This window comes from Dendrobium catenatum, unplaced genomic scaffold (genome assembly GCF_001605985.2).
Source record: "Dendrobium catenatum unplaced genomic scaffold, ASM160598v2 fragScaff_scaffold_1226, whole genome shotgun sequence".
Lineage (NCBI taxonomy): Eukaryota > Viridiplantae > Streptophyta > Magnoliopsida > Asparagales > Orchidaceae > Dendrobium > Dendrobium catenatum.
Genome location: NW_021319688.1, coordinates 996,051 through 1,016,217, shown reverse-complemented (window position 1 = coordinate 1,016,217; position 20,167 = coordinate 996,051). Strand labels below are relative to the sequence as shown.

The following is a 20,167-nucleotide window of genomic DNA, read 5'->3' as shown; positions in this document are numbered from 1 at the left end:
CCGCCAAGCAATAATAGCAATAGATAATAACAGGAATTAATACTAGCAGAAATGCAGTCAAGCTCATAGATTATCCATAATTGTTATTGTGGAATAGCTACTAGCAGCTCGTACAGGTCTGAGCACTTGCATTAAAAAACAGAATCATGAGGTTTTGAACACAAGTAGATTACCAATATAAGGGATACTGGAGAATTATGATAATTGAGAGAAGAAACATAACCATAATATAATGCATCATCTGCTACTGCAAAGCCAACTTGAGAGAACCAGACCTTGAAATTCAAATCTGCATACTTAAGAAGGAACATGTGAAGGGCATGCTCTTTTAATTCCACCACTTATACAGACTTCAGTTCTCCAACCTTTTTCAGAATGTCACTTGTACTCTAGGATCATATTGTTCTCTGGGGCCAGGCCAATGCAAGCCCTCAGTATGTTCTCCAGCATAGCCCTCTGTTTGGAGAGGGCATTCACAACCGGCGTGCCCGGCGGAACCTGTTTCAACATAGTAAAACAACAAAACGGGCTCAACAATACCATGAATTTCTAGTAATCAAACATTGGGGAAATTATTAGGTGCGGACACTTGACGTATAGATGCGTCCGGATTACTGGATGCATTGCGTACACTCTGCCTACACTCTGCTTATACTCTGCGTATTTAGATACACATCAAATAAGCAACAAATCCTCACAATTAAATATTTGCTGTTTATTTATTACGTATCTACAAATATGCAGTATATACACAGCAAATACGGAAAGTGTAGGTAGAGCTTAAGCATAAGATACGTAGTAATCTGGATGCATCTCTACGTCCGATGTTCGCACCTAATAATTTCCCCAAACATTGACACGAAACGAGCATTTCAAACTTACAAGAGGGGCTTTTGTTAGGTAGCTCAGGATGGTTGCCACAGGATGGAAGGAATGGAACTTCCCCTGCAAAATCAAATGCGGAAAACACATTTATCTCCTAACATCTCAGTAATCACTTGCAACATCACAGAATAGATATGGAACAAGGAACAACAACAACAACAACAACAACATCAAGCCTTTGTCCCACTATGTGGGGGGGTCGGCTACATAAATCCTTTTTCGCCATTGTGCCCTGTTAAAAGTTAAATTCTCATTTAAATCTAATAAAGAAAGATTATTACTAATATTTTCTAACCAAGTCTTTTTAGGTCTACCTCTACCTTTCTTAACATAAGTCAAATCTAATACCTCAACTTTCCAAACCGGGTCATCAGAAGGCCTCCGTTTAATATGACCAAACCATCCAAGGCGGCTCTCTCTAATCTTATCTTCCATTGGAGCTACTCCAACCTTTTCACGTATATGCTCATTTTGTATCCTATCTCTAAGGGTAAAGCCACTCATCCACCTAAGCATCCTTATATCTACAACACTTAACTTAGTATTATGATTCTCTTTTAATGGCCAACATTGTGGAACAGGGAACATTTGTACAAAATCAAGGGATCTTTCACAAACCTCTCCTTCAGCCTTTAACTGAATTCTCGTGCTGAGCTCAGCCAGCAGCACCAAATCAAGAATGATTGGCGCAGCAAGGAGCGAGTCCTCGCAGGTGTTGTGAAGTACGATTGTGCTTTTCCCACCCATGAAGATCTCAGATGTGTACTCATCCATCGCCCTCTTGCTATCCCCAACATAGGGAACATACTGCAATAAGGAGGGTAATATTTAGATATCGAAGAATAATTACAATAAGGCTTTGTTTGGGACGGATTTCTTACTGTTTCTTAAAGCAGCTATTTAATGCAAAAATTTAAATTTTTATACTAAAAAATTGCTTTAAGAAGCGGTAAGAAAGCCGTCCCAAACAAAGCCCAAGTCTGTGAACTTTGCTAAAAAGGATAGTACATCCATCCACCTTTATGACGATAACGTGGTCAGGATGCTCCCCTGGTTGGTAGAGGATGCCATTGCTGGCGACCATGTCATCAACGACGTTACTTTTTGAGATCTCCTTCGAACGAAATGTTTGTGGGGCAGAGAGGTTCATGCCATCATTGTTACCAAGATGGTTGTAGCTAACAATGGAGGTCGGCTAGAAGGAAAGAAACATTTTTCTGTTAGATCACCTAACATAAAAATATTTTTTCCGTATAGAGGTATAAATATAAGCTTAGTGCTTTCACCTTGATTCCTGCACCCACAAGGAAATCAACGAGGACAGACTTCATCTTGGTTTGCCCACTTTTGAAATCATCTCCTCCAATGAGGCTGTTCCTCCGAATGGCAAAATCAATAAGTCCTAACGAGAATTGCAAACAAAGAACGTAGGTTTGTTATTAAATCCTTTCTCATAATACATAAATGATCAATAAACATCAAACATGGGTGATAGGTCTCATATATACCGGGCACGAAGGTGTTTTGTGGGCTTCCATTGATGAATGGAATGTTTTCCATGACGCAGGCTATAGCATACAAGGTTGATGGGGCGATCTCCGCCTCATTCTTCTCCAATGATGCAAGGAGATTCTCAGTGGTGTCATTGAGGCCAACCATCACATTGCTGAACCTTTCAGTGTTTGCAGTCCAAAGAACTACGACCTTGTCAACCTTGTTCTGTTCCTTGAACTCTCTATCACAAAACAATTTGCAGATCTCCTCATTAATACAGTGAACTTATCTGGACCATAACCAAACCATACTACATATTCTCAAGCTTTTGATGGAGCATTGAAAGCACAAGCACGAAATCATGATGATCATAGCAATCATAGGGGGTATTTTATTCACCGTAAATTAGGTGCCCAATTAAAAGAATAAACCAAAAAATTTTATTTGTATGTATGATTTGGAGAAAAATTCAAGCATTTATTTACATAAAGGGTTCATCTAGCTATTTGTAAGTTAGAAAATACATTAGGAAAATGATAAAGTTTGTTAGATCTATCTTTTGAATGGCTGTAGTTTAAAAATCGAAATTGATTTTAACTCCACAAAATCCCTTCAAATGTAATGATTTTATTTTCAACAAAAAACAAGTGAAGTCATAGTGTTATAAAACATATTGTCTATCTAAAAGCAACCTAATGAGTTCCAATACATGTCTTAGTCCTTTCAATTCCCAAAATCTCTGAGTACAACCGAGTAGATTTCATTTACTTCATTGAACATTTGTTCAACCAAACAACCTCACATTCAAGAAAGTTGACTAGAAGTGCTTTGGTACGACATAAAAAAAGATAAGTAACTTTAGAAAGAATTGACCTGTAAAGGTCTGCTTACCAAATTATCAATGAACGTGATGGAGAGTGAGAGATGGTGATAAACAGTACCTAATATCCTTGATAATTTGTTGGACTTGCTCACTCTTGGTCCCTTTGATGACATTGTTGGCACGGGAATCTTGATTGGCAGCAATGAAATCTGGATCGTAGATACCAGGAAGGGGAGCCATGGACTCCATGTAGGGCCTAAGTTGCTTCTGCAGATCAATATCCAACACCTTGGCCCTAGTCATTGAATCTGCTAGGTTCAGGTTGCTTATGTCCCATCCCCCAAACACAATTTCATCCGGGTTCACCTAAATCAATAAGAAAATAAAATTATTCCTTTACACAACAAGTAATCATCCGAAATACTGCATCACAATCCACTAAAATTTTGTTTGGAGAAGAAAATGTGTTCAAGTAAAAATGAACACAGATAAAGTAGAATGTCAAGTTTTTTTGGCTAGTTCTCAAAAAATAACAACATTTCTAAGAGTAATCTTCTCAAGAGGGCCTGGGGAAGCAGCAAGTTGTGGTCACGTGTAGTTCAAATTCAGAATCACTTAATAAACTATTTTTGAGACGCCAATAAAATATGCCTGGAACTATATTTCAACTTAACTTTGTTTGGGTTAATAAACATCATTGCGTGCTTGAAGTAATTACAAAAAATCATGAGTCAGAATTTAATGATCTTCTTAGAGTAGGAATTTCAAACATGCGGACTTTTTTTTTTTTCAAACATGCGGGCATGTCCACGTAAAGAGAGTGATTTTCAATTGGAAAACCTTGAAGAGGAAAACCAAGGACTAGCCTTCATGGAAAATTCCACTAGTTGCAAAAATGACAAACAGAAGTTGTGGAACTCCATGCATCCAGTATATTTTGCCACTTAGGTAGTCAGCATGACGGCAATACAGGCACCTTGTCCGCGCTCAGCATCCCATCCGTCAGTCAGCTATTGATACCCATGTTTTTATAAGTAAAAACACTATAATTATGTCGAATAGCCATATGTCTTCAAAACATTTTGCTAGGTTCTCTTAAAAAGAAACCAAGCTGATGCATCATACCATGGAATACAAGAGAGATTAAAAAAAAATGGAATACAAGAGAGGTGTTCACTTGCAAGATGATAGAACTTGATAATCAAAACAACACACGATCATCTAAAAACAACAAATTTACTCAAGAAATAACACCAGAGGCTGTATTTACTAATCTCCAAGCAAAGAAAGACAAGACACAAGTTGATTCACTGTTCGAGAGGTGAATCGTCTCCCCTACAATTCCTAGCAACCACTACGAACCCAAACACCCAACAAAAACTGTTGCAGAAAATAAAACTCTAGCATAAATCCTAACCCTCCATAATGTTCCTCCTTATACAGCACAAATCCCCTAATAAATGTCCCTTACATCTTTCCTAATGAGCTACCCCCAAAGCCTCTTCTCCCATCGGTGATAAAAGAGGTCCTAGCCCCATAGTGGAGCTAAAAGGTCCCTGATCGGCTGCGTAGGAACCGGGGAAATCCGCCTGGGAGGGTGGGCTGCCGCCTGGGCAGTTGGGATGCCTGCCTGGGTTGCTAGGCTGCCTACCTGTGGTGAGGGAACCACCGCCACATCACAGGATTGTTGCCTAAGTTCGTGTAATGATTTTTCTATTTATTTCATAGCATATGAATGCAAGCATAACAAGAATGCCAAGCTTATTTTACTTTGGTTATTTCAAACAGGCCAAACAGATACATAAAATTACATGTTTCAACTATTTAATCCTTGAGAAATACTTAGAAATAGGATTAAATCATTCCACACATTCCAAAGAATCCTTTTCTGCCCAACATTAGACAGCCAACCATAATTAGCAAGCAAATTTGTATTGATAGAGATTGATCTGGTCACTTTTGAGGCTACAACCTATTTGGCCTTATTCGTTTGTGTTGAAAAATGCCAAGCCACTTGGGAAAGGTCTACCAACCGATTTCAGCTAGTTATTTGGTGTGCTCCACCAGATATCATCATTTTATGGGTCCCGATAGTTTGGTTCAAAATTGGATGCCAGCTGCCAATTCACTTTTTGGGGTGACTGTTCGCCTAAACTCTTCCTTGCCTAGTCTCCATTACTATGGATTTAGAAGCTTCCAAAAGATATTATCTCATTTGATTGCAAATTTGATTATTTAAACTTTGCGTGATTAGAATTTAATATAATTAGTTTGAAATTTGATCCAACTAATTCACCTTGTTTTGGCTCCATGTGAGTGATCATCTATAAAATCCCTAATTATTGGATAAAATTAAATTTTTATATGATCCATCAATATTCAATTGTTATTAATGAGCACCAAGCCTTCTTGTTCAATCCGAAGCTTCATACTTCTTAATTTCCCAACAAGCAACTTGGATTCTTATTTGCTCAACCACTTTTGAGGTATCATAGAGAAACTAGGTTGAGTTTTTTTAAGATTAGATTTTTCATCATTTGATAGAGACTTTGCATTTCCTTAATTATTCATATTTCACATTGCACAAGTATTTTGAAATATCTGAGTAGAGTTGTTTTGAAGGATAGTTGTGCATTCGTGCTCCTATTGCATTATTTTTACTGGGTTTTTGCTTCTTGCAAATCGTATGCTAAAGTGTTCTAGCTTGTTATTATAAATTTGTTTTTGTACAAGTTGTGCTTTAGTAGAAAGGTTTGACAGTAGGCAATGAGCCCATAGATAAGGCAGATGTAAGGATTGGCATTGAGCCCCCCTAGAAAAAGCAGTTATCTTACTAGGTGAAAAAGGTGGAAGTTTGTAATAACTACTGCCTCCACCATTGGTGAATGTGATTGATAGAATTCTGAAGTAGGCGTTTGGAGGGTGGACCTAGACATGAAGAGAAATAAAAGACTATCAATCTTCTGTGTATTTTGTGAATAATCTAGGCATATAACAAGTGGTTGTGAGCACTTTCAAGAATTTCTTTGCAAATCCTTCCAACTCAAACAGCTTAAACAAATAAATAATTAAACAGCAAGAACACTAGCGTCCGAGTGTAAGTGCTATGACGCAAACAATATCTGATATAGTACGAAGTTATCAATTTCTAACCAAAATGATATAAAGCACATCTACTAGCATGTAAACTTGTAATCTAATAAATTAAACTAGAAACCACACAAATGCATAAGTGCATAAGAAAGATTATGTGAATGCGAATGCAAGCGTTTAGAAAATAAGCACTTAGATCAATGTATTACTTGATTAGCACAAGCTCAAAAGATTAATCAACTAAACTTATTATAGAAAGCATATAAATGTTCTAAAAGTGTATGTATATAAAATGAAGCAAGTGATTGAGCAATGCAACGATTAATGCTGGCACTATTTTTGGATATATTCTTAGACACTTGGGTTTTTTAGATCCCATATGTTCTTTCTAGGTTTATCCAAAAGATATCACTTATAAATAAACATTTGGTTCTCATATTGTGGAACACACACCCAATATAAATCTTTCTAGGATTGCGGCCACTAGATCAATTCTCTAGCATTACCTTGATCATGTCTTCCTAGTTCATTTTGGCTCTGGCGCACACATTAGAGCTGTCCACCAGTCTCGCTTGGCTCGATACACTCTGAGCTTTAGACATTCACTTAACAAGGGATTTAGGGTGATCACTTATATTTTAGCTTTCATATAGGCCTAAGGCTACAAATGAATCGAGCGTTCAACAAGCTACTCGTGACTCAACTCAATTACAGCTCGTTTAAGATTGTTTGTTTAAGTAATCAAACAAATTTGAATAAATTTTCAAATACTCGATTGTTCAATAAACAAACTTGAATAGCTACGCATTATGCTCGTTTACATTCATGAACAATATCAATAAAAGCTTGTGAATAAGCATGATATAAAGCTCATTAAGAAGCTTGATTAAATCTTTATTTGTATATTTTAACATAATTTTTAGTTTTATTTTAATAAATGATTCTTATTTTATAAAAAAAATTAATTAGATTTTTTTACGTTAGGCTCGTTCAATAGAATGAATTTTTCATTAACAAGTGATTTGTTCATATTTCTTGTATTTTTTATTTACAAGTATTCATAAGCAAGCTTGTTTATAAGAAGAATAATTCCATGAGCTCGTTTGTTCCTGAATGGACTCATTTGGTACCTCGAAAATATTCGCTAGATATGTTCGTACATGAACTTGTTTGGTAGCTCAAAAAGACTCACTAAATATATTCGCGAACAGATTCTATACAATTATTTATTAGTAACTCGAAAGGCACATTTGTTTAAAGCTCAATAAGCATAAAACAAATCGAACATCAACCATACATAAACCAAACATGAACAACTACTATTTTAAATGAACCAAGCTTGAACACCAACAAAAAACTCAAATCGAGCTCGAACAAGCTAATAATGAACAAGTTCAAATATGAACAAGCACCTGCTTGGTTCGGATCGGTTCATTTGCAGCCCTATATAAATCGGATCTATGTTTCTGTACTAAGTTATGATCAAATCCGTTGAGGACTTTGTTAGACAAGTCTAGCATATCGAACCAAAGTTTTCGTAGGCTCTTAAGATAGGCCTTACGTGTAACTCTAGGAAAAAACCACTTGAACTTGAAAGAAAACAACCTTCCAAAATAAATAATGAACTGATAGGAAACACTTGAAGATTTCAAGTAAATCCTATCAATTTTGAATAAAACAACAAAAAAAAAAAACTCTTCCAAACTTAATGAAAACCAGAAAAACACTATTTTTTATTGCAATAATCAAACTAACGAAACGAAATAACAAGATACAATTGATCCTCTATTAGAGAGGAGGATCTATCTCTCCCAAATCTCTAGATGCCGCTAGAGCCCAAGGAAAACCTAAGAGAACTCAAAATCCGGCCAAATTCAAGATGCCCTAAACCTAGAAAAACCACTTATTTAAATCAAACAATAAATAGTAAATACCCAAATAGCCCTCCCCCAATTCCCTCTTACTTCCTTGATTATTTCCCTCCAAAATCAACTCTCAAATCAGCCCCTAAATATGCATCTTCAATTAAGAAACATTTCTTAATTAATCCCCTCCAAATCAGCCCCCAAATCTTCCCTATTCAATTAAGAAACATTTCCTAATTAATCCCCTCCAAATCAACCCCCAAATCTACAATTGTAAAACATCTCCTAATTAATTCCCTTTGATTAAGAATCTTTCTAAACAGCTCCCTCTTGTTTAAGAAACTTCTTAATTCTCTCACAATCAAATCAGCTGGTCCATCAATACTCCCCTCTCAAAGTGTCACCTTGTCCTCAAGATGGAACGAATAAAATTGTTGTTGAAGCACTTCACTAATACCACTGGACTTAAAAATGGGCTGACACTAGGTTGAACAATCCCTGCCTCAAGCATCTCCATGATTAATCTCTCAATCTCTTTGTTCTGGATTTGGGGCTAACGGTATAGACGAACATTGATAAGTGTGAGTCCTTCCTTCAAGTTGATAACATACTCGTGTTCCCGTGAAGGATTAAACCCTTGAACTTGCTGAAACACCCCTCGATACTATTGCAGGGGTGGTAGAACCATGGTGCTTCTATCTTCTCCACATCTTCTTCTCCTTCCAAACTTTTGAGCTCCACAAAAAAGCCCAATCCTTCACTCTTTCCCCAACTTGGAAGTGGCTCCAAAGATGACATCTCATATTCTTCCCCCAAAACTTCTACCTCTCAATCCTCCCTCATCGTCGCTATATTAGGGTTTCCCCCACTTCCCTGATTGTCGACGCTTTCCCTCACCTCCGAAGGCAATATTTTGGTTTGGCCCTTGAGCACTTTCTATGAAATCTCCTCCAGCATGGAAAATTTCGAATCAATCTTATCATTGATGATTGAAATATCCTTTTTTAAATATGAAACTTGAGTTTGGAGATATGAAATTTCAGATTTCATTTGTCCGATCTTTCTTTCCAATACTTCTACTTTTCTTCCAGCCATGGGAACCTGGATTTAGGCTCCGATAGCAAAGAGCAACAAGTTTGACGCGAATCTGGCCTCCAAACAGCAAAACACAACAAGATCATAGAGGAAAACGCAACAAAAATCAGCAATGAAGACTTCTATTTCAGCCCAAGAAATTGCTCTGATACCAATTTGATAGGAAACACTTGAAGATTTCAAGTAAATCCTATCAATTGCGAACAAAACAACGAAAAAAAAAAACTCTTCCAAACTTCAATGAAAACCAGATAAACAATAGTTTTTATTGCAATAATCAAACTAACAGAAGGAAATAAAAAAGATATAATTAATTCTCTATTAGTGAGGAGGATCTATCTCTCCTAAATCTCTAGACACCGCTACAGTCCAAGAAAAATCTAAGAGATCTCAAAATTCAACCAAATTCAAGATGTCCTAACCCTAGGAAAACCACCCATTTAAAGCAAACAATAAACATAAAATACCCAAACAACCCTCTCCCAATTCCCTCATATTTCCTTGATTATTTCCCTCCCAAATCAACTCTCAAATCAGCCCCTAAATCTGCATCTTCAATTAGGAAATATTTCTTGATTAATCCCCTTCAAATCTGCCCCCAAATCTGCCCTATTCAATAAGGAAACATTTCCTAATTAATCCCCTCCAAATCAGCCCCCAAATCTACAATTGGGAAACATCTCCTAATTAATTCCCTTTGATTAAGAACCTTCCTAAACAACTACCTCTTGATTAAGAAACTTCTTAATTCCCTCACAATCAAATCACAATCAAATCAACAGATCCATCATAAACCCAAGGTTTTTAAAACTCTTATACAGTTGTTTCAAGTCACAGTGGATTCATGCTTTGTGTTGAAAGTTGTGCTAGATTAGAAAGGAATTTTTAAATCCAACAAAGATAATTGAAAATGCAGATTTTTTTGGATGAAATTTAGAGATCATCACCTTATTAAGGAATAGGAAGATTGGAAGGAGCAGTTCCTTTTGAAGGAGTAGTTCCTTTGATATAATCTTCCTCCCCATCCACATTCCTACAGCTGTCACTTTTTTTAGTTCCTTTACAAAGCTTAACTTAAGAAATACAAGAAAATGTGCAGAAGATTCAACACATTTAAATTCCTTAATAAAATTAAAATGGTAACTCCAAGAAATGTACTAGCTAGGCTATTATTACTTGAGTACATGTCTACATGCATGAGGACTACATTGACTAGAATGCTTCAAAATGCCATTATCAACTCAAGCTAAGACATTAGGTTTTGGTAACATGTAGCTTGTCCAGACGGATTACTTATATTAGTTTTATATGATTTTAATTCATAGTGAAACCTAAACTTTTTGGACCTAAGACATTGACTAAAAAGATATTACAATGAACTATTCAATAGAAAATCCCCTTATTTATAGTAAGGGAACATATACAATGCTGTGAAGGACACCAAACTAAACATGACCCACTTATTATATTTCAAATTGCTTAGCATATGCATTATCATACCTCTATATTCTACCGTAGCGCCTGATCTAGCCAACAATGTTTACTTCTTATTATTACCTGCGTCCCTCTTATAAATACACAAAGCCCATAGGTGGATTTTTTTATCATCAACTGAGCTAATCAACATCAAAACAGATTTCCACATTAAAGTGCCCATTCTTGATATATAGCATTCCTTTCCCTATGTATCTCATGATGAGCGTAAGAGTTTCTCAATATTTCTTTTTGAAAGTTTGCTAGTGATGACTTAGAATTCCTGACAATTGAAACATTGCGTCTGATGACAATAAAATAGATGGATTTATCAACAAACTTGTGATAATGAGCACCGTCCTAAAAACTATTCTTCTTAAGTGGTCAAAAGCAAGATTCTAAGTATCTTCAAGAGTTGTTTGCATGTTTACAACCTAAAAGATCTATCTCCTCTAGAAGATTGATGGAATTTTTGTTTTTTGAAATAAAGATACTCCTTTTATAATATATCTAAACTCTAGTCCCGTTTGTATTTGGGATGACCTAGAACTTTGGCCAAAAAGCAATTTTTTATATAGTCTTTTACTTCAATAATCACTTTTGATCACTCCCTATAAATACAATGCCATCTACATTTATTGTCAAGATAAAATGCGTTTGACAAAGATGCAATGATAGTGTATCTTGTTCCTTTATGACTGTTGACCTTGCTTAAGTTGTGCTAGAGCTCGAATATTGCATTCACATCTTGGTTGTCTTTAAGTCTTCAGTTTCAATCATCCTAGTATCCACAAACCCGATGATTTGAACTCAGACTTCTTGATTAGTCTCACTTCCTAGTCGTACACATCATCATTATCTCCCTCGATTGGTTGTCTTACCACGGTCATGAATGTCGCTTGATCGTATGTGGCTTGCCATGATCGCAACCGCCAATCTTGCATCTCATCACAATTCTAAAATTTTCATATGATAGTAATGTTAGCGCACTTATTTTTGAATGGTCAGAATTGGCTCATTCAAAATTGATTTGAATTAGTTTATTGTTAATAATTGAGTTTAAAAAATGTGAGATAATAACATATTATATATATATATATATATATATATATATATCAATGTAAATTATCTCACATTTTAAAATCAATTATTGCCAATAAACTAAGTCAAATCAATTTTGAATTAATTATATATATCACGCTATCTATCCAGAATTAAATTGAAAAAAAAAAGAATAATGTATTTGAAATCTTAAACATGTGGTTCTAATAACCATTCCCACTGCTATTGGCCAAAACTACAACCAAACCACTAGAGTTTTTGTTTAAATTGAAATAAAACTCCGAGCATAAGGGGTTCTCTCAATACCTATGATGCACCGATACTTTTCCACAAAGAGGCGTGCAGTGTTCGACACGTATCCGACACAACGCTCGTCCGACACTCCTCCGACACGTGTCGGACACACCAAAAATATGTCCGATTAAAAAAATAATAAAATAAAACCCCCCCCAAAAAATTTTGGGGGCCACACGTTGTCCGACCGCGTATCTTAAATATTTTATGATTTTTTTTTAAATATATTTTTTTTTGTATTTGGAGGGATTTAAACAAAAGTTCTTATTTCCTATCCACAACACCAAATCAACGTCCACACTTAATACCCATTCATCGAATATTCTCATTTTCATTTCTCTTTGGCAGTGAAGGTATTTTCATCTCCTCTCTCGGTGACTGATAAACGACATAGAGGCTTGACTCTTGAAATCCTAATACTAATCATTTTATGCACAAATTCTAATTAAATGACTTATTATTTCTAAATTATTTTTAAAATTATACTTATTTAATTTTTTTACACTATTTTTTAAAATATAAAAACTATAATACCGTGTCCAACCCGTGTCCATGTCATATATTTTCAATAATTGAAGTGTTCCGTGTCCGTGTCGTGCTGTATCTGTGTCACCGTGTCCGTGTCTATGCATCATAGCTCCATACTAACTTCAATTGCTGCCACCGTTGTTGTTCACAGTGGTTTGCACATTCACAGTTGAGATCTCGTTCATAAGGTAATAAACCCACTAATTTCAAAAACACCATCAAACTCATACTTAAATCCTTACAAACACAGTGAGAGTCTTAAGAGTTTACACACAGTTATGATAGTTAGTTAGGCCATGAATGGATAGTAAATAAATAAGAAAAATTGAGAACATTTATAACACATCTAGGATGGGATAAGGCCTTAGCAAGAGGGGCAGCGCATTGCCTAAGCATAAAAGAAGGATTAGCAACAACATTGACAGGTAATATAGAAGGCATGCTAAGGAAGAATGATCTTTACTTACCTATTATATATGCAAAAGCACCACAATCTAAAATTTGGGCCATGCTAGAAGCAGTAGTTACAAAATCATGTGAGAAAATGGCATGGGAGACGCACACAAAGGTTTGAGAGTGCTGAGCTAGGCGACCATAATCCTCCCAAGAGAAAGTGACAGACTAGAAAGAGATAGTTTGAGTGGGAAGTGCAATTAGTAATCATAGAGGTCCCAAAGGCATACTTTACAGTGGAGGGATAACTGATTTTTTCTCAATGCTCTAAATGATGTTTATTAGGCCACCATGGGGGTAAGGGGAAAAAATCTTTCCCCCACAACTAGGGATGTAAACAAGTAAACTTGAGATCAAGTCAGGTCTAACTAGAGACCAGCTCGCCTACCCAATGGTAGGCTCATACTCAAGTTCAAGCTTGAGTAAAGCTTGAGCGAGCTCGAGCTTAACTAACAGGAAGAACAATGAGCTCGAGCTTAACTAACAGGAAGAACAATGAGCTCGAGCTCGACTCACCAAATTTTCAAAACCAATCTGATGAGAACTCATCCGAGATAGAATCAATTGGAGCTCAATGGAGAAGGCATCGACAAAATAAACAAAGTGGGGCGAAGTCACAATGGGAACTTACTAGAGGTAGCAGCAGCAGGACTAGCTATTTTGGGGGAAGTTGGCATGGAAGCTTGTTATAGAAGGCAACAACGAGAACAATGACATTAAGGAAATCATATGAGAGCTTGCTAGAGAAGGTAGTGGCAGAACTAAAGGCATTAGGGAAGAAGAGTGTGAGCCCTAAATCAAATGACAATTTTTTTTCAAACATACTCACAAGCTACTTAGCCGAGTCAAGTCAAACTCAAACTTGAACTCGTATATTACACGATCTCTAAGCTCAAGCTCAAGCTGATGGCTTGATAATTAGACTCATGAGCTTGATAATGAATATAGTTTGAGATGGCTCAGCTAACTTAAAAACCCTATGTAAAGCAATGATCATTTTTAATCAAGTTCATGAAGTCCCATAGGAAGGAAAAATCAATAAGAAATCAATAAAGAGGTTGAATGAATGCTCAATAACTCGAAGAGCCCATAAGGATCAATTGCTATGTTGAGGATTATAAAATTTGCCATTAGTTGAGCTTATACATGCTAAAGTGATAAACAAAGCTCAATGAACATTTTAGCAACAAGCAACCCCTTATTCTATTTTTGTCGAACCATCAGATCAATAGTAAAGGATCTATTCTATAGTAGCCTACCACACTTGACCCATAGAGAATTGCAGTATTCCTAAATGAGCAGATCATTATGCTATAAAGTAACAAGCTAAAGCAAATAGTATGTATTGGGAAATGTTACTTTCCTATAAGTGGTTGGAGTAAGCCAGTAAGGAAATCCAAACATTTCATCAACATCTCTTGAATCATGGCAATTGAGGCAATAGATGATTTTAGACAATTACGCATCCCGGTGAGAACAATATAATAGACGCTTATCATTTGAAAAACTTAATGATGACATTCTGAGTTGGGGGAGATGCATGAAGGTGAAGGAGTTTGTCATTAAAATCAATAAGGAAGCAAAAGACTCTCAACCATTTGAGATGGTTTACCAATTAATTAACCAATGATGGAAGAGGATTTTAATTCATTGAGAGGATGTTGAGAAGCCATGATACTTTTAAGTGAGTGAGAGCTACATATAAGAGAGGCAACTCAAATAATTAGTTAATGGATAATCATAGAGCGATATAGGAGTTGGTTGTGCCTTGGAGGAACGCGTAAGAGGCAGCAAAAAAGAGCTTTAGCCCGCAAGGCATGATGGCAAAAAGAGAAAAAAATCGGTGCAACTAGGTTGTGCACGTAAGCATTTGAGTTTGGAAAGGTGAACGAGCGAGATGTATTGTTGAATGCTAGTGAGCAGATGTGCAAATGAGCTTGCACAATGGAGCAACGTCGGAGGGAGGCATGCAGGTTTTAGACTGGAAAAGAAGAGGGGGAGGACAGCAACTAAGGTTACTAATACCACTCTTATATCAATTGAGATTTATGCGTGCATTTTCCACTTGAGGGATCCCTTATTTATAATAGGTGAATTAGTGCGATGTCATGGAGGATACCAAAAACTAAACATGGCCCACTTTCTTTAATTGAGAAACTTTCTTAAACTAATGCGAATGCTAACATTAGACCATCCATACTTCCTCCTAGTTTTGTTTTAAGTGGCTTTCATCGCCTTCATTAATACTAAAAGAAGAATATATTTCACTATATTTACTTGGAAAAAGTAGATAAAAGCAAAGTTGCAATCTATTGCAAAATCTATTAAAACCCGACCTTACCTCCATTTGGCTGCATTCAATTTACATTGCTGCTAAATCCAAACATGCAAAAGGAGATCGTCACATTGAACCAAATACTCTAGTAAAAAAAAAATTCATAGTGTATAATATATTTAAAAAAGTAAAATCTCAAGCATTCCAGTTAGAGCAAATCTCATAAAAATTATATTAGAATGCAATCTCAAAATATAAGAATCACGGTTGCATTCAATTAGAAAAGTACCATACATTAAAAAAAAACTTCGGTTTGTTATCATGCTTGCTACAAGGAAATTCAATGTGACTACTACATTAATACAGGGCTTTTCATAAAGTTCAGTGCCACATCTAAATTAAGCTATGGACAAGAAAGGGTGGTAAGGTAGATTACCATAGGAAGCAAGCTCTTGAAAGGAGCATAAATCTCCTCCCCGTTGAAGGACCCAACCCTAATGGTGGAGGCTTGGGTTAGTGATCCAAAATAGTTGGCCTGCTGAACATTATCCTTTGTGGCCCATGAGATCCCCCTGTTTTCCATCATCCATTCCAAAATTTAAACATCAAGCTATTTTATAATTCAAATAAACAACTATAATAAACAAAAACAAGTAATAGCTAGGGTAGGAATGGTTCAAGTAAAATTGAAATCAAACCATTAATTTTCACAGTGATTCAAATCTAGCAGACCAACAAAATAAAAATAAAAAGCAATATAAAATAAAAACTGAACTGAACAAAAGTAAAGTCAAATCTAATTCAACCATACAATTGTACTTTCGACTTAAATTTAGAAACCATAAAATCATAGTTGCAGTGCATTGGCTTGGTTTAATTGGTAATTGGTTAACTCAGTTATATTAGGTTTTTTTTTATAGAGAGATTTACATACATACCACTTTATATCATGCTATTTACATATCTAACTCTCAAAACTTTAAGATTTCATGTCTATCACACATAAACAACTTTAATATCAAATAAGCTACTCTTATATTTCACTCCTACCACTCATACCATCCTATAAATTTTAAAATTTCATTCCTTGCATCGAAATTTAACATTGTCATTGCCACGTCACAAGTCCTGGATGAGAAAAATAAAGGGCTGTGTTAAGAAAAGAGATGGGCATCTCATCACTTATAAAAATGGGCATATTAAAACTTAGATTGATTATTTTCTTATAAGAAGATTAGATCGTTTAAATTGGAAATATTGTAAAGTTATTGCGAGTGAAAATTTATGTACCAACATCAATTATTAATTTTGAACTTTAAGATAAATGGATAGAAAAAAAAGTTAAACGATGTTCTAGGATTAGATAGATGCATTTAAAGAATATTAACAAAAATATTTTTAAGAGTAAGATTTTAGGTATTAGGATTTTGTCTATGCATGAGTATGCTAATGTTATATGAGAAAAAATGACTAGTGATATTAAGATTATTGCAAAAGCAAAGGGTAAAGCTCCTAATAGTAAAAATAGTTTGTGGTGAAATCTATATGTGCAATGAAAGATAAAAAATAAGAAGATTTGTTATAAAATCTGGTTTAAATATAAGAATTATGATAATTATGATAGATATAAAGAGACACGTAAGAAATCTAAAAAAATAATATGATATGCAAAGATCTTATCTTTTAATGATTTATATAATATATTAGATACTAAGGAGGGAGATATATATATATATAAGTTAGTCAAACAAATAGATATGAGTAGTAATTATTTAGCTCAAGTGATGTGTATTAAGGATGAAGATCAAAAAATATTTTTCTTAAAAGTTAATATTCAACAAATGTGGATGACATGTTTTGCTAAACTTTTTAATAAAGATTGTGAAAAATACAATTGACTTTAGTGACCTTAACACCCTAAATGAAAATAAAGATTTTTGTTTTTATCGGCGTATCAGTAAAAATGAAGTTAGAAATGCTTTAAAGAAAATGAAGTGTGAAAAAACTGTTGGACCTGATGATATTCCAACAAAGGTGTGAAAATGCTTAGGAGATGAAGGAATTTCTTGGTTTACTAAATTTTTTAATAGTGTTTTGAAGACTAAAAAGGTTTCATATGAGTGAAGAATGAGTATGTTAATTCTTATTTTTAAGAATAAATGTGATGCACAATATTTTGCAAATTATACAGGAATTAAGTTAATATGTCATACTTTAAAACTTTTGGAGCGAGTTATTGAGCATAAATTGTGGCGTGATACTAATGTTTCTCAAAATTAATTTGTATTCATGTCAGGTAGGTCTACTATGGAAGTCATATATTTATTGAGAGGTTTGATGGAGAAATATAGATAATATAAGGAGGATCTACATATGATATTTATTGATTTAGAGAAAGCATATGATAAAGTTTCAAAAGAAGTGTTATGGAAAGTTCTTGAAACGAAATGAGTTAATAACACTTATACTCAAATCGTTAAAGATATGCATGCAGGAGCTATTACTTGTGTGCAAACACAAGGTGGTTTGATATTTTCCAATTTCGGTTGGATTACATCAAGGTTCAGCCTTAAGCCCATATCTTTATGCTTTAGTCATGGATGTTCTCACTAGACATTTGCAAGAGAATGTATCTTGGTGTATGCTTTTTGCTGATGATATTCTTCTTGTTGATAAGACTAGAGAGGGAGTTGAAGGTAAACTTGAATTATGAAAGTAAACTTTAGAGTCTAAAGGTTTTCGCTTGAGTAGATCTAAAACAGAATATATGGAGTGTAATTTTAATAGTAATAGTCTAATATACCTAGAGAGGGGATTGTGACTTTGAGCGATCAAGTCATTAATAAGAGTACACATTTTAGATATCTTGAATCTATTATTCAGAGTGATGGTGAAATAGATGGAGATATTATCAACAGAATTCAAGTTAGATAGTTGAAATGGAGGAATGCATCAGGCTTTATGGTGCTGAATGTTGGTCATTAAAAGAGAAGCATAATACTAAGTTAAGTGTTGGAGGGATGAGAATGCTCAGGTGGATGAGTGGCTTTACCCTTAGATATAGGATACGAAATGAGCATATACGTGAAAAGGTCGGAGTAGCTCCAATGGAATATAAGATTAAAGAGAATCGCCTTAGTTGGTTTGGTCATATAAAACGGCAGCCATCTGATGACCCGATTAAGAAAGGTAAAGGTAGACCTAAAAAGACTTGGTTAAAAAATATTACAAATAATCTTTCTTTATTAGATTTAAATGAGAATTTGACTTTTAACATAACGCAACGGAGAAAAATGATTCATGTAGCCGACCCCACGTAGTGGGACAAAGGCTTGATGATGTTGTTGTTGTAGTATTTCTTACGTCGATATTTGATCTATGGGTGATAGGCATGAAATATTAAAATTTTGGATGTTAGATATGTAAATAGTATGATATAAAGTGGTATTTATGTAAATCCACTTTTTTAATGTAATCAGTATAGTATTAATTTAACCTTTTGCCTAATATATTCAAGAAAAGATAAGATTTTCTTTTTTATTAGATAGCAAGATATGCATATCGCAATATGGTCAAAGCTAACTTTATTTATTTTTAAAACAGCTTATTTAATTAATAAAAAACAAATCAAACTGAAAAACTTTATTATTTATTTTTCCACATAATCACCAAGAAAAAAAGAAGCTAAAATACATACTCCCTATTAGCAATCACCGCAGCAGTGAGAGTGGATCCGTTGTTTCCTCCCCAACCTACGAGCATCACACTGGCACAAAAACAAGGAAAAAAAAAATAAGATATTGAAATGGAACGCCAGAAACCTAAAATGAGCGTTAGCGTTGGAATTACCCGAGCTTGGGGACACGGGTATCGGTCTTGAACTCGTATACGACGGTCTTAGGCTTCACGATCCAGGCATAGGATCCATTCCGGCTCTCGTGAACCAATTCCGTGGTTTCGTAGTTGTAAATGGAGTGGATCTCTTGATCTCCATACTTCACATTAGGGCTCTCGACCTTGAAGCTTTCGACGAACATTTTCCCTTTCTTCTTTTCCTTTCTAGAGCTTGGAAGGAGATGGAAGAGAGGTTCAATGCGATCAAAAAAATATCCTTTCACCTCTCCTCCCTCACAGCTCTTATCTCTTCGCGCTCGGTTCCAACTTGGCACTTGCCAGACCGTGTTTTACTATTTATAGATATTATGCAGGATGAAGCGGCATGGGAAATGGCTTCCGGGCCCCGTACCCCGTGTACTACAAACAAATCTCGCACGTGCGAAGAAGCGTGCCCCGTGGAGTTTTCTAGTGTACTCCGTCGAACACGTGAATGCACTAGTTTTTAATAAATAATACTTACCTATAACTTTTCCCCAAAAATACTTACCTACAACGTAATTCATCTATTACATATTTAGGCTTTCTTTGGGACGGCTTTTTTACTACTTTTAAACGAAGTTTTAGTACAAATTTTTTTATTTTTTACTAAAACTCCATTTTAAAAAGCAATAAAAAAACAGTCTCAAACAAAGCCTTAATCAATATTTACTTATTTAAGCATCTTAAATATATGAAACATATATATATATATATATATGAAAATATTTATTTTACATTATAAAATGAATATCAATGACATTTTTATATAACAACTTCAAGCCTTTATCTCACAATATAGGGTCGATTACATGAATCTTTTTCTTCATTATGTTATTATAAGAATCAAATTATTAATTATTTATAATAAAAATATCTTTCCTAATATTTTCTAATCAAGTCTTTTTAGATCTAATTGTACATAATTTAACATAGGTCAAATCATATATATCT

General features: G+C 34.9%; 1 protein-coding gene across 1 annotated transcript; it reads right to left on the bottom strand.

Moving 5' to 3' along the window:
• Positions 1–20: 20 nt before the first annotated feature.
• On the bottom strand, positions 21–19,513 carry LOC110094624 (inositol-3-phosphate synthase). Its single transcript, XM_020819890.2, has 10 exons — positions 19,190–19,513; positions 19,038–19,106; positions 15,777–15,912; positions 3,321–3,568; positions 2,394–2,620; positions 2,172–2,287; positions 1,904–2,080; positions 1,504–1,692; positions 883–945; positions 21–498 (listed from the first exon to the last, which is right to left on the bottom strand). The coding sequence occupies exons 1-10, from the start codon at positions 19,375–19,377 to the stop codon at positions 379–381; spliced, it is 1,533 nt and encodes a 510-aa protein (XP_020675549.1). The 5' UTR covers positions 19,378–19,513; the 3' UTR covers positions 21–378.
• Between the last annotated feature and the right edge of the window lie 654 nt (positions 19,514–20,167).